The sequence below is a fragment of the Solanum tuberosum genome, unplaced genomic scaffold (assembly GCF_000226075.1).
Source record: "Solanum tuberosum cultivar DM 1-3 516 R44 unplaced genomic scaffold, SolTub_3.0 scf00002, whole genome shotgun sequence".
Lineage (NCBI taxonomy): Eukaryota > Viridiplantae > Streptophyta > Magnoliopsida > Solanales > Solanaceae > Solanum > Solanum tuberosum.
In genome coordinates this window covers 630793-645585 of record NW_006238928.1, presented here as the reverse complement: position 1 = coordinate 645585, position 14793 = coordinate 630793, and the positions used below count along the sequence as shown (strand labels likewise).

Here is a 14793-nt window from a genome sequence, read left to right as displayed (position 1 = left end):
AGTTCGAGTTAGCTATGGTGAGCCTCCTTGTTTCCGGAGGATTTCATTTACTTTTCAGTTTAGTTAGGATGTCGTGGGTCTTTGTCCCGACTTCCATCTTTATCAGTTAGAGGCTTCATAGATAGTCAGTATAGTTGAGAAATCTGTATTATTCATTTTATTTTGTTAAATGTTTTAAAGACTTAAGTTGCCTATTTATGACGAGTTGAATATATTATTTATTTTATTCGGAGTTTTTCTTAAATTAAAGATTTGTAAAGTTGAGGGCATGAATTTTATTCAGTTTTTAAGCTTATGCATGCTTGAGTTAGTCTTCTGCTTGTAGTCAGCCAGGATGAGGGTTCACTTGGGGACCCGGAATGGTCTTCGAGTGCCGGCCACGTCCAAGGTGTAGACTCGGGTTGTGACACTTAATTATGCTCCATAGCTATAGTTTGCATATTTTCGGGTTGTAGCTACAATTTAAGTTGTCTTGTTTGTATAATTCGCGGATTTGTATGATTCGCAGGTTTGTATAATTCGCGGGTACATTTGTATAATTCAGTTATTTTTGTATAAACTCAAAATAACAAATTTATACCAAATACAAACATCAGAAGTGTAAATAGTTATACAAATTATATTATACAAATTCCGAATTATACAAACGTGCGAATTATACAAAACCAAGAAGTTGAACTGCGTAATTATAGCTAAAAGTAGATCGCGAATTGTAATTAAGGCAAACTATAGCTATGTTAAGTAATTAACTAATATATCTTTGGTAATACGCATAATTTTTCCCTAAAAAATCACTCACCCAACCTATTAAAATATGGATAAGTTACCAAAATATGGCTCATTTTGCCGGCACTAATTCAAATTCTCATTACCAGAATTGCATGGGCCCATGAAGACAAGAAGATAGATATTTTATTGCTCATTATCTAATGTTGATTGTTGACTCTATATTTTATATTCCCAGAGAGTTTGTGCAGAAAGAAGAAAAACAATGGTCAAAAGAAAGCAAAATAATCTTGTGCATTGCTGCAATCTGTTTTCAGTTCTTCTTGTTGTTGTTGCAGAAGTAATACATTTTCCAGAGTGTGTTGAGGCTGCTGGTGCACCTGTTAAGTTTCTTCCAGGATTCCAAGGGCCACTTCCTTTAGAACTTGAAACTGGGTAAGTGTAAAAGCTACTCTTTTTTATGTTTAGTCTTGTTTTTGTTTCTCGAAGTATATAACATTTATACTAAATTGGATGCAGTAAGGAATTATCTTTGTCTGTAGCTACTCAAATAAGTTTAAGATGAAATATGAAAAAGGGTGAGTTTGAATTTTTAAGTTAAATAAAGTTTGTGGAAGTTGGTAGTAGGATTTGTGATTTGTTAGTGAAAATCAGTATTTCTCTTTTTTTTTTAGTGCGTGAAGATTCGAAGAAGAAGCCATGCACAGACAGAGTTACATTTGAACCAGTATTTGAATATTTCGCTTAAAGTGAAATCACTACAAGTATATATGTGCAAATACTGAAGTTCAGCATTGAATACTAAAGATGTTATTTTCAGGTACATAGGAGTGGGTGATTCAGATGATGTTCAACTATTCTACTATTTCATTAAGTCTGAGTCTAATCCAAAATCAGACCCTCTTATTTTATGGCTAATTGGAGGCCCTGGCTGCTCTTCTATATCTGGCCTTCTCTTAGAGATAGGTCCAATAACGTTTGAGCCAGCGGAATATAATGGTAGCTTCCCCTCACTGGTCTTGAATCCTCATACATGGACAAAGGTGAACATATCTATCAGTTGCTAATCTTGGGATATTCATTAGCTTGCGGACTAACTGAAATTTTGTTTAATCAGGTGGTAAGCTTTATATTTTTAGATCTTCCAGTTGGTACTGGATTTTCCTATGCAAGAACTTCTGAGGCTCGTCAATCAGATGATCTACAAGCTAGTGATCATGCATATCAATTTCTACGCAAGGTAATTAGATCTCTAATTTCAAACTTTTGTGTGACACAGATTCTGAAATCCAATTTCTATCTTCAAATGACTTTTGACATTTAATTTAATTCATCCATTTCCTTTCAGTGGTTCAATGATCACCCATAATTCTTAAGAAATCCATTTTATGTGGCTGGGGACTCCTATTCGGGAATAAGCATACCAATCATTTCTCAACTCATAGCAAATGGTAGGATTTTATAATGAAGTGCATTGTTGTTTTCCTCCAAGAACAATTATTTGCTTATTGTCCCATTGGTTGATCATTCACTATTCTGATGATGTGATGTGGTAATGCAGGAAATGAGAAGGGACTTGAGCCATTTATTGATCTTAAGGTTTGTCTTTCGTTTTTGTTAACCTTCTTGTACGGAATGAGTTCTTTTGTTTTGTATTAGGATATAGGTCATTACATAGTTAGAGACTCCATGAACATCATGAAAGGATAGATATAGGTGCTCTTAATATTTTGCATCCTTCAAATGGTTTCAGGGATATTTACTGGGAAATCCGGCTACATTTCATGGTGAATACAATTACAGGATCTCATATGCTCATGGAGTGGGTCTAATTTCTGATGAACTTTTTGAGGTTTGCATTGTTTAATAGAAACCTTTTTTATTTCACTTATATACACTGACAATGTAATACAAATTTTACACTGTAAATTCAATTCAACATGTTGGAAAAGTTAAAATGTTTTATTGTTTTTAGGTTGCTAATTCAACTTATTATGTGTAGATATAATTATCTTTCTAAGTAACATGATAGTGTAAAAAAAATCTTTCTAAGCATTTTCTTCATATTACACTGATTAAATGGATTACTACTCTTGAACAGTCCCTGAAGAGAAACTGTAAAGGAGAGTATTTCGATATACATCCTAGGAACACACAATGTTGGAATGATAGGCAGACTTATGATCAGGTTTGTGTCTATTAATTCATTTCTCTTGTGCTGCTTCCATCTTGTTGCTTGGTTTATTTGACTAAACTTGATATAAGTTGTATGATTTTTATAGATGCTTGGTGGAATTACCAATGCGCACATTTTGGAGCCCAAGTGTGAGTTTGCTTCACCAAGGCCACAAAAATGGATAGGCCAAAGAAGGTCTCTTGATGAAATGCTATATCTTGGACGACTGAGATGTCGAGTAAGAATAACCGGTTCTTATCCCTTGACAATCATCCACTCTTTAGGGAAATTCATATTTTACCTCCTTTCGTTTTTTTGTCATGTTAGTTTGACTGGGAAAAGATCTCTTACCATTGGGCTGATGATGACAAAGTTAGAGAGGCCCTCCATGTTCAAAGAGTATGTTTTGCTTTTTCATTTTTTCATAAAAGAAGAATTCTAAAGTTTTAGGAGCAACACAGATTAAAGTTGGAATGCATTAGATATTTACCTAAACTAGTAGGTCCTTCAGCGGATCCCACGTTAGCTCCAAGAGTTGGTCTCTAACTAGAAATCTTATCCCATGCAGGGCAGTATTGGTAAATGGAAGCGATGTGCTGGGGATGCTTTGCCTTACCAAAAGATAATAGGAAACAGCATTCCATATCATGCAAATCTCAGTGTCAAAGGCTATAGGTCCTTAATATACAGGTTGAGTAATTATATCGTAAATCTGTTGCATAAATAATAGACTCTCTGTATGAATTTACTTAACTTACCATACTTATTTCATAAAACAGTGGAGATCATGACACGATGATCCCTTACACATCAACCGAAGCTTGGATAAGATCTCTTAACTACTCTATTGTTGATGATTGGCGACCATGGATTGTTGATGGTCAAGTTGCCGGGTAAGTTCAAAACTAAATGAATGTTCTTCGATTTATGTTTGAAACATGCCTCAACCTGAATTTTTCTTGTCTTCCTTTTTTTCATTCCGTTGTACTCAAACATGCAGGTATACAAGGACATATTCAAATAAAATGACATTTGCCACAGTGAAGGAAAGCAACTATTTGACTTGTGTTAACTTGTTTAATTCTCTCCTGTTTCTTTAGCAAGTTAACATTTTTGTTGTTGTTGTTGAACTGTTGTGCAGGGAGGAGGACATACAGCTCCAGAGTACAAGCCTGTTGAATGTCTAGCCATGCTAAGGAGATGGTTATCTTATCAGCCTTTGTGATTAATTGAGGAACACATTTCAACCCCTTTGCGAAGCAAGCATCCAATATTGAAATTCATTCTATAATTAAGTTATGTATTTAGAAAAAAAGTGTTGGCCAAAATGGCTGAGATCTATTTGTTGTCCACAATGTTCTGAGTTTATTGAGCAAGGCACCAAATTAACTTTCTTTCCTTGGCCAAGTTTCATTCAAGTTCTCTCAGAGATATGGATTACATAATTTCTCATAAAAAAATATTAGTATATATTATTTAATCAATCTCGCACCCCATTCACGATTCTCTCTCTCGTATCTCAACACCAAACTATATGTATACACACAATACACAGAACTGATAAGAATAACGGAAGCCCCGGCATTAGAAAATCTCAAAGCATTCCACAGGAGTTCAAGGTCAAATCCCTTCTGTTCTCAAAAAGAATTTCTTGTACATAATGAGCAGATTCACCATCTCCCATCCCAAAAGAAAAAAGAAAAGAAGAAGATAATAGTGATTTAGGGGATAGTAAAAAAAAAACAATCTGTTTGTTATGTTATATGGAGACACTTTTGCTGAATCCAAACATCAAGTAAATTCACTCAACTTTGTTTTATAATTCAAAAATCACTCAATTATTAGTGTTTCACTTAGAAAGTCACTCAACTATTTGTATTTCACTTAGAAAGTCACTCAATCAATTTAAATAATTTTTCATTAAATTTTGTAAAAGTACAAAAAATAATTGAACTATTTTACAAAAATAAAAAAATGCTTATTTAAATTATTTTATTGAATTTTGTTGAAATATACTAATATAGTTTTTGTTTTTACCTTTTCTTAAAAAAAAACAGTAGAAAATTGCTACTGTCCGTTTTTTTTCTTACTTCTTATCAATTCCAACCCTTCTTTGCTACTGTACGTTTTTTCAGAAAAATTACAATTAAATAATTGGAGCGAATCAATAAGATAATTAAAATAGATATTTTATTATTTCTTTAAAAATAGTTTAAAATAAAATTTAATGAAAAAATTATTTAAATTAATTGAGTGACTTTCTAAGTGAAATATAAAAAGTTGGGTGACCTTTTAAGTGAAACATTAATAGTTGAATGATTTTTGAGTTATAAAATAAAATTGAGTGACTTTTCTAAGTAAATAACTCAAAGTTGAGTGACTTTCTAAGTGAACTATTCAAAGTTGAGTGACCATCTGAGATATTAACTCAGCAGAAGAGTTCATTCAGATTCATATGGGAAGTTGACTTGTAGAAAAATATACCAGAATTGTTGGAAAAAAAAAAATGAACTCCATTTGCATATTTAATTAGTACAATTTGTAAGTTACAGTGTGCATAAGCATGGCCTGGAGCCATGAGGACAAGAAGTCAGAATATTTTTTCTATTTTATTGGTTTTGTCTCTCATATTTAATGTTGACTCATTATTATATATTTTCAGAGAGTTTGTGAAGAAAGCTCTCTATGACAAAAAGCAATGGCCGAAGGAAAGAGAAGTCTTATGCTTTGCTGCAATCTGTTTTCAGTTCTGCTTCTTCTTCTTGCAGAAGTACTTCATTTTCCAGTGTGTGTTGAGGCTGCAGGTTCACCTGTTAAGTTTCTTCCAGGATTCCAAGGGCCACTTCCTTTTGAACTTGAAACTGGGTAAGTGTAAAAGTTAGTACTTCTTTGATGTTTAGTCTTGTTTTTGTTGTAGTTTTTAAAAAGTTTGTGGAAGTTGGTAGTCGTATTTGTGAAATTTGATGATTTGTTAGTGAAAATCAGTTTTTCGCTCTTTCGTTGAGTGCACAATCATGGCAGGACTCAAAAGAAGAATCCCCAGCTAACTCCGTGTCAGCAGTAATCTGGGGTGGGGGGTTTCGTTGGAATGACTGGGCGTAAAGTCAAAGCCGCCAAAAACTGGCGGAATGCTCTCGGAGGAGAGTGAAATTTCGTGTGTAAAATACCTATTCGAACCAGTATTTCAATATTTCACAAAAGTGAAAACACTCGTAGCTAAACAAGTATGTACAAATACTGAAGTTCAGCATTCAATATTAAGTATAGGGTGGTGTTTTCAGGTACATAGGAGTGGGTGATTCAAATGATGTGCAACTATTCTACTACTTCATTAAGTCTGAGTCTAATCCAAAATCAGACCCTCTTATTCTATGGCTAACTGGAGGCCCTGGCTGCTCTGCTTTATCTGGCCTTCTCTTTGAGATAGGTCCAATAACATTTCAGCCTGTCGAGTACGGTGCTTTTAAGCCAGCAGAATATAATGGTAGCTTCCCTTCACTGGTCTTGAATCCCCATACATGGACAAAGGTGAACATATCTGTCAGTCACTAATATTGGGATATTCATAAACTTGCAGACTAACTAAAATGTTGTTTAATCAGATTGCAAGCTTTATATTCTTAGATCTTCCAGTTGGTACTGGTTTTTCCTATGCAAGAACTTCAGCGGCTCACCAATCCGATGATCTACAAGCTAGTGATCATGCATATCAGTTTCTTCAGAAGGTAATTAAATCCCTGCACATCATACTTTTCATGTCCAACAAATTATGGAATCAAATTTCCATGTTCAAATGGCTTTGCCGTTACACTTAATTCATCCATTTCTTTTCAGTGGTTCAATGATCACCCAGAATTCTTAAGAAATCCGTTTTATATGGCTGGGGACTCCTATTCTGGAATATCCGTACCAATCATTTCTCAACTCATAGCAAATGGTAGGAATTCAAATGAAGTGCACCTTTGTTTTCCCCCCAAGAACGTCATTTGCTTGTTCTCCCCTTGTCTAATCATTCACCATTTGCGATGATGTGGTAATGCAGGAAATGAAAAGGGACTTGAGCCTTTTATTAATCTTAAGGTTCGTCTTTTCTTTTTTGTTACGTTTTTACATAATGAGTTCTTTTGTTTTATATCTATAAACTGATGAAAGAATATAGCTATAGGTGCTCTTAACATTTTGTATCCTTCAAATGGTTTCAGGGATATTTTCTGGGAAATCCATCGACATTTCAAGGTGAATTCAACTACAGGATCCCATATGCTCATGGAATGGGACTTATTTCTGATGAACTTTTCGAGGTTTGCATTATCTAAATAGAAACCTTTTTTTTATTCAACTTTTATACACTAACAACGTAATAAAACACACTGTAAATGCAATTCAACATGTTACAATAGGTTACTTGCCTTATTTTTCAGGTTACTAATTCAACTTATTATGAGTAATTCATTACATGTAATTTTCTTGTAAATGACATGATAATGTAAAAAAGTTTTTTTATAAGCATTTGCTTCACACATTACACTGATTGAATGGCTTATTGCTCTTGTACTAGTCCTTGAAGAGAAATTGTAAAGGAGAGTATTTTGATTTACATCTTAGCAACACACAATGTTTGAATGATCGTCAGACTTATGATCAGGTTCGTGTCTGTGCTGCCTCCATCTTATGGTTGTTTTTTCGACTAAGCTTGATAATAGTATGCTGTGACTTTTATAGATGGTGGAAGGACTAGAACCTGGGCAAATTTTGGAGCCCAACTGTGAGTTTGGTTCACTGAGGCCACAAAAATGGTTTGGCGAAAGAAGGTCTCTAGATGAGATGCTATATGCTGGACGACTAAGATGTCGAGTAAGAATAACTGGTTCCTATTCTCTTGAAAGTCATCCACTCTTTGGTGAAAATACCTACCCCTCTCGTTGTTCTAAAAAAAAATTGGTATCTTAACCATATCAGTTAAGAGTTACAGATGAAAGTGAGCATACAGATCACTTAAGTATAGTTAACTGATAAAAGCTTATATACACTATACAAAACTTCCATTGATCAACTTGATGTAAACAGAGAGCACGCGTAAGTTTTCCCCCTCTTTCCAATGCTAACCGTAGCTGGAATAAGGAAAAATGGATATCTATTATGATCTATGCACTTCATTGTGTGCATACAAAAACTTCATACTTTTACATATTTCTTTTTTTGTCATGCTAGTTTGACTGGGAAAAGCTCTCTTACCATTGGGCTGATGATGACAAAGTAAGAGAGGCCCTCCATGTTCGAAGAGTATGTATCGTTTTTTTTCTTCATAAAATGAGAAATCTAAAGTTTGGAAGCAATATTAAAGAAACATGAATTTTATCCCATGCAGGGTAGTATTGGAAAATGGAAGCGATGCGCTGAGGATGATTTGCATTTCCAAAAGATAGTACATAGCAGCATTCCATATCATGCAAATCTCAGTGTCAAAGGCTATAGGTCCTTAATATACAGGTAGAGTGATTATAAGATCTTGTGTCTTAAAGTTATGAAATTTGTTCCATAAATATAATTCTCTATGTGAAACAGTGGTGATCATGACATGATGATCCCTTATATATCAACCAAAGCTTGGATAAGATCTCTTAACTGCTCTATTGTTGATGATTGGCGACCATGGATTGTTGATAGTCAAGTTGCAGGGTAAGTTCAAAACTTAATGAATGTTCGTTGATCGTGTTTGAAACATGCCTTCACCTGATCTTTTCTCGTCTTCTCTTTGTGTTTCATTGTACTAAAACATGCAGGTATACAAGAACATATTCAAATAAAATGACATTTGCCACAGTGAAGGAAAGCAACTATTTGACTTCACTTGTATTAACTTGATTCATTTTCTCCTGTTTCTTTAGCAAGTTAACATTTTTTGTTGTTGTTGTTGAACTGTTGTGCAGGGAGGAGGACATACAGCTCCAGAGTACAAGCCTGTTGAATGTCTAGCCATGCTGAGAAGATGGTTATCTTATCAGCCTCTCTGATCAAAAGTAGCTGATAAATATCAAATGTCGAAACTGATAAGTAATTACGTGTTTGGATACAAGTGTTAAAAAGTTTGCTAATACGCGAACATGAAGACAGTTTCTTGGTTGAACAAGAGCAGGTCCATAATATTACTAGTTTCTGAAAGCCAAATTTTAATAAGAGGCCTTAATTTATACAATAATGCGCTTGCATAACTTATTCAATCTGTAATACAGACAAATTTCTATGTTATCAGTATAAGTACTATTTTATTGTTCTGCAGACCTCTAAATCTTTGCACATTCTATGTAGATATTTCATTCACGTGCTCTTGTATTCCCCTAGAAAAAGTAAACAAAATAAATACTAACTAGGGAGTACATGTTTATTAAATTTCACATTATCTGCTACAATGAAGACAATGTATACTTTAATTATCAATCATCTCCAATTTCAACCTTACATGGTGAATATTTGGAATAGTATAATTTATTTATTTTTCAGGGGAATAGTATAATTGACCACATGCGTTTGTCTGCAAAGTTATGGGGAAGAAATTTCTCATGTTACAACTTTTAATTTCTAATGTTATCTCGGATAGGTACCGCTTTCACTTTTAGTGAGTTTTGTGAACTCGATAAACACAAATATACTAGAAATTACTTCCTGATGAACATTAAATATATATTCATTGACTATTATTTTAGCGGTCGACTATATATAGTATAAAATTGCATTAAAAACAAGCATTTCATTGATATTATTGAATTTATGGAACCATTACAAAACCTTTATCTAAGCAAGTGTACAATCAAACCACCTACTGATCAGTATATATAATTAATTAGTCCATAGACTTTAAATGAACTTCTTCTTATTGTTTGTCAAAATTAGGGGAAATTAATTGATAGGACAACCCACTTTTTGCCCACTATTTTATGTTTTATACACATACTTAGTTATTTATTCCTAACAAAGTAAGAAGAAAGCAATTTTTTTTTTAATTGTGCATGTGCTAAGTGGCAGAAAATATTTGTTTTCTTATATATTCTTAATTTCAGTCTGTGCATGCTTTTACTTTTTCACCATGTCATTTACTGCTTAAAAAAGGTGTACTGTTCAAAGGTGGAGCTAAGTGAGGTTCGTGAGTTTGGACGAACTCGGTAGCTTTTTCGTAGATTCTGAATTTATATTAGAAAATTAAATAAAATATATATATATGTAAACCCCTTAACAAAATTAATTAATGGCTTAGTAAAATTTCAAACTTCCTAATTTTGGCTCCACCTCTTACTACCGCTCCATATTTTTTTAGAAGAAGAAGGGGCCCTCCACTTCTGTGACATATATATCATCACTCTCTTTGTCTTGGCTCATGAGGAGCTACCTTTATTGCACTTGCCATTATTGATTTCTTGCTCATGATGTATACCACATACAAATAGACCATGCCAAGTATATGTTCATCTTTTATAAATGAATATGTAGAAAGTTGTTTAAAGTAAGAAGTATTTGAGAATATCTCTGAACTTAACGTAAATTATCAGTTTCGTCCTTTAATTATTAACGGTCTTAAAACACCTTTCTACTTGACTAACTAAACTTAGATTCACCCTCGATTTGTCACATGACATAGTAAGTAGTCTCAAATTAAACTCTTGTAGGAGCATGAAACTCTTAATAAAAAGTTGAGAAAAGTATTGAAAACACCCTTAAACTTAACGATAATTTAGGAGTGTATTTCATTCATGTTGTAAGATCGGGGGTGTATTTACGTTCAGTTACTCAAGTAAAGGGGTGTTTTAAAGACTCTCAATAGTTCGGGGATGAAACTAATAATTTGCGCCGAATTTAAGGATGTTTTCAATATTTACAACACAACAGGAGCCTACTACATGTGTTTAAAATGTAAAAGGCTCACTTGAGATGTCTAAGTGAAAAATCCTGTCAATTTTAGATGTTCACCGATAATTTCTGCCAAAGTATATCTACTCTTTCTCTGGATATGATAAACACATTATTCAAATATATCTTCTTGGTAAGGAAATCATTTTTAATGTACCCAACTCAAAATACTTGTTATATTTCTCAAGCATAATTTGTTATCTGATTGCATATGAGTTCAGTAGGTATATATTTATTTTCAATCAAATTTCTATAATGTTCTTTCTATATATATATATATATATATGTCGCATAATAGAAAAAATAATAATGATCTAATATGGTGATTGCCAACCATCATTTATAATTTTATAATAATATCATCAAGGCATTCCAACATTGATTTATCAATCATAGTATATCAAGCCATGGCAATAACTAATATTTAACCTTTGTACACCATATAATTTTCTGGTGAAGGATGTATACCAGACACCCTTCACCTAAGATGGTCCGTCCTTGATATCAAGCTCACATTGTAATAAAAAATTCAGGTTATAACAATAAATTAAGTTTCTTAATTGTGAGACATTGAAATCACATCAACCATACTTTGCTGAGTCTATTATCTTTTAAGTTAAATTTAAGTTCTTTTGACATAAGTTTATCATGTCGGATGCAAACCATATAAACTTTTTTTAGCAATTTAATTCCGATGCCATTTTAATATTAAATCAATTCCAAATGAGCTTATATATATACCAATAACATTGTAATAGATGTATCAATAATTAATCTGGTTAATATTAAGTTTCATTTTTCATCTACTTAGGTGATAAATACTTTAATAGATGTATCAATAATCAATCTGGTTAATATTAGTAATAACCTTGTCAATGAGAAGCTAATTTAATCACCACTATTCTATTAAAAAAAATTATCAATCCATTTATTGGGGGGAAAAAAAGTCTCAAATGTTGCACAAATTACACTAAATAAATTAGTATTGAGTTGGAAAATTCTATTAATTTGTTCCCTTTTGTTATTTTTTTTTCTTTCTGAAAAAGATATATATTCTAAAAACATTTTTTTAAACTTTCTACATATTACATAAATGATTATTCTCCAATATTTTGTATAGTGTTTTCATAATTAGTGCAGGTACATCAGGCATTGATTTAGGAAGTGTGTGTCTCCATCAATATTGAAGTCAAAAGAAGCAAAGGAAAAGGTCTTCTTCTGCCAACATTTAGGTATCATTGACATTCTTAAAAAAAATTGACTTTTGTAGTATATATATATATTTTATTTTTTAAAAAATAAAATAAAAAATTAAAATTAGCTATCGCATTATGTTATTGTGTTAACAAATTTAGGCGAACTATGTATAAATGCAGACATAGTGTATTCCTCTTGAATTGGACTCTCGTGTGATTATATTTATTTATCAACGAGTTATTAGTAGTTCTAAGTTTAATCTATAATGTTGTTACACAAACTTCAAGAAATAATTTAAAATCCTTAATATGAGATTATTTAGCTAAATTATCATCGTTTTCTCTTTTAAACGTTTCACTCAATAACATAACTTCACAAATTAAAATAACATAATGGTGAATATAGAGGAAAGTGTTGAGTATTTTCATTTATTCATTTATTTATTATTAATATTGATAATAATAATAATAATAATAATAATAATGATGATGATGCAAGGAATTAAAGAAGATATTTGATGCATGCACTCATGTCTCACAATAAAGTATGTCATAAGTATAATTGGAATGATTAAAATATAGAAGAAAAGGTACACGAAGCATATATATATAGACTATAATATAGTATGTTGTAAGAGGTATCATTATTTATTTTTTGAAATGATTAAAATAATTTTTGAAAATACCCTACTTGATTTTTTAAATTATGAATTATAATGAAATAGTGGATGGTGTGGCCAACATTATCAAATACGATGAAATGCGTTACTTAGAAGTAGTATAGGTTGGCCACCTTTCATTTTCTTTATTTAATTATAATATTTTGATTAATTAAAGAAATAAATATTAGTTCAACCTTTGTAAAAAATATTGATGTTTCCCACCAGAAAGAAATTGATTGATCTATAACTAGATCAAACAAATTAAATCAAACCGAATCAAGAAAGGAATAATAAGAAATTTAAAATATTTAAACTCTTTTTTTTTTCTGAAAAATAGTTAAAATAAATTAACTATTCTTGAAAAACAATTATTGTGTTCATTTAAAGCTCACCAAGGAAAATAATTGATGAAATTAAAGTGAATACAACCAAATTTTGTACAGTATTAACAAATTTTGATGGATGTGGCTTTATTTGATGTACTAATTTAGGAGTATGTTCGTTGGGACACTTAAATGACTTTGCATTATTTGTAGTAGGAGTATATAATTTTGCGAGGTGGATTTCAAAATTTAAGTTTTATGTAATTATAAAAAAAATTAGTATTGAATTTATTATATTTATAAATTATAAACTCAATCTATTTGATTTTTATTACTATAATTTTAATAAATTCACACATAAAGTTATGCCCCACATGAAAAAAATTTATTCGGTTAAATATGATATCGCGACACTATGTTCACCCATAACCTTGATCACATGAAAAAAGAAACAATTTAAGAGTAAATTAAGGTTTTATGTATTACCACTTTAAAAAAGGTTTATTTGTTTATTGCGTATATTTCTTTCGTTCCAAAATACTTATCATGTTTATCTTCAAGAGTCAAACTACACAAATATTCATTAATATTTTTAGATGTATCTTTTTTTTATTAGATACAAGGAGTGATTTCTTTTGAGTTAGTTCATGGGAAGAGGCAATAATTTGATTGCAATAATATAATAAATGACTCTTAACGAGACCATATGCCCTCTAAATGCCAATATTAATTATAGCAGTTAATGGTCACTATGTTAGATAAGTTAGATTTATTTCGAGAGCCAAATTACATGAATATTGATTGATATTTTTAAATATAGTTTTAACCATATTATTATGCAAATAATTATAATTTTTAATATTTTTCATATAATTTTATGATATCTAAATTTTAATTTTAAAATGTTATTGCAATAAAATAGACAAACTCAATTTAGATAACGAAAAAAAATATATAAATCACAATAATAACATGATACAAGAACAATATTACGAAAGATTAATGAACAAAACAATTACAAGTTATTAGTCAATAGTATCTCGTTCTAAACTTGTAAGCAATAGTATTATTTGTTAAACTATGTCAATTGCTTTTAATTGTAATTGCACGTTCATACTAATTAAGTATAAGATTCTAATTTAATCGAAAAACCTTCATTTTTCATTTTTCACTTTTCACACGCAAAAAAACAAGAAAAAACAAACAAACTATTAACCCAAGAAGGGGGCAAAACAAACTATAAAGTATTACCCAAACAAGGGGCAAAACAAAGTAGAACTACAAGTCAACAATAACGAGTAGGTCTAGGAAGGATGGTGTGAGTAACTTTGAGACCGTTCTCGATAGATAAATCATATTAAAAAATTGAGTATGTAAAACAAATACTAAAGCCAAAGTAACAATATGAAATACTAAAATCGAAAAATAAGATAGTAAGACAGTAAAAACAACAATACTGAGAAGGAAATTAGACAACGCTAGACTACCACTAACCTTCTAATATTATCCTCGACCTCCATATCTTTCTATATATCCAAGACAATTTCCTCTATAAGCGGTAAACGTGTCATATTCTACCTAATCACCTCTTTCCCTTATACTCTTTATAACTAACATTTACTAAAACAACTGTATATAATATATTATCTTCACATATCTGAACTATCACAACCTCGTTACCCTCAAACACAACTTACAACTATTAACCAAACAAGGGTCAAAACAAAACCAAAAATAAAAACCATTATTTTCCCTCCAAAAGAATATGTGTAAAACATTAGAGAAATGTGAAAAAATAAAAAAAATGT

At 31.4% G+C, this 14793-nt stretch overlaps 1 protein-coding gene and 1 pseudogene across 2 annotated transcripts; both read left to right on the top strand.

Moving 5' to 3' along the window:
* The first annotated feature begins 986 nt into the window (after window positions 1-986).
* Window positions 987-4296, top strand: LOC107057739 (serine carboxypeptidase-like 11; annotated as a pseudogene).
* Window positions 4297-5416: 1120 nt separating this feature from the next.
* On the top strand, window positions 5417-9185 carry LOC102578248 (serine carboxypeptidase-like 17). Of its 2 annotated transcripts, XM_015312258.1 has the most exons (14): window positions 5417-5443; window positions 5565-5767; window positions 6184-6430; window positions 6505-6627; window positions 6737-6839; window positions 6945-6982; window positions 7105-7203; window positions 7461-7547; window positions 7625-7756; window positions 8114-8185; window positions 8271-8392; window positions 8468-8581; window positions 8686-8731; window positions 8833-9185. In XM_015312258.1, exons 2-14 carry the CDS (start codon window positions 5601-5603, stop codon window positions 8914-8916), a joined length of 1434 nt encoding a protein of 477 aa, XP_015167744.1. In that variant the 5' UTR covers window positions 5417-5443; window positions 5565-5600; the 3' UTR covers window positions 8917-9185. The 2 variants fall into 2 exon arrangements, with proteins under 2 accessions (XP_015167744.1, XP_015167768.1); XM_015312282.1 differs by having other exon boundaries at window positions 5436-5767.
* The last annotated feature ends 5608 nt before the right edge of the window (window positions 9186-14793 follow it).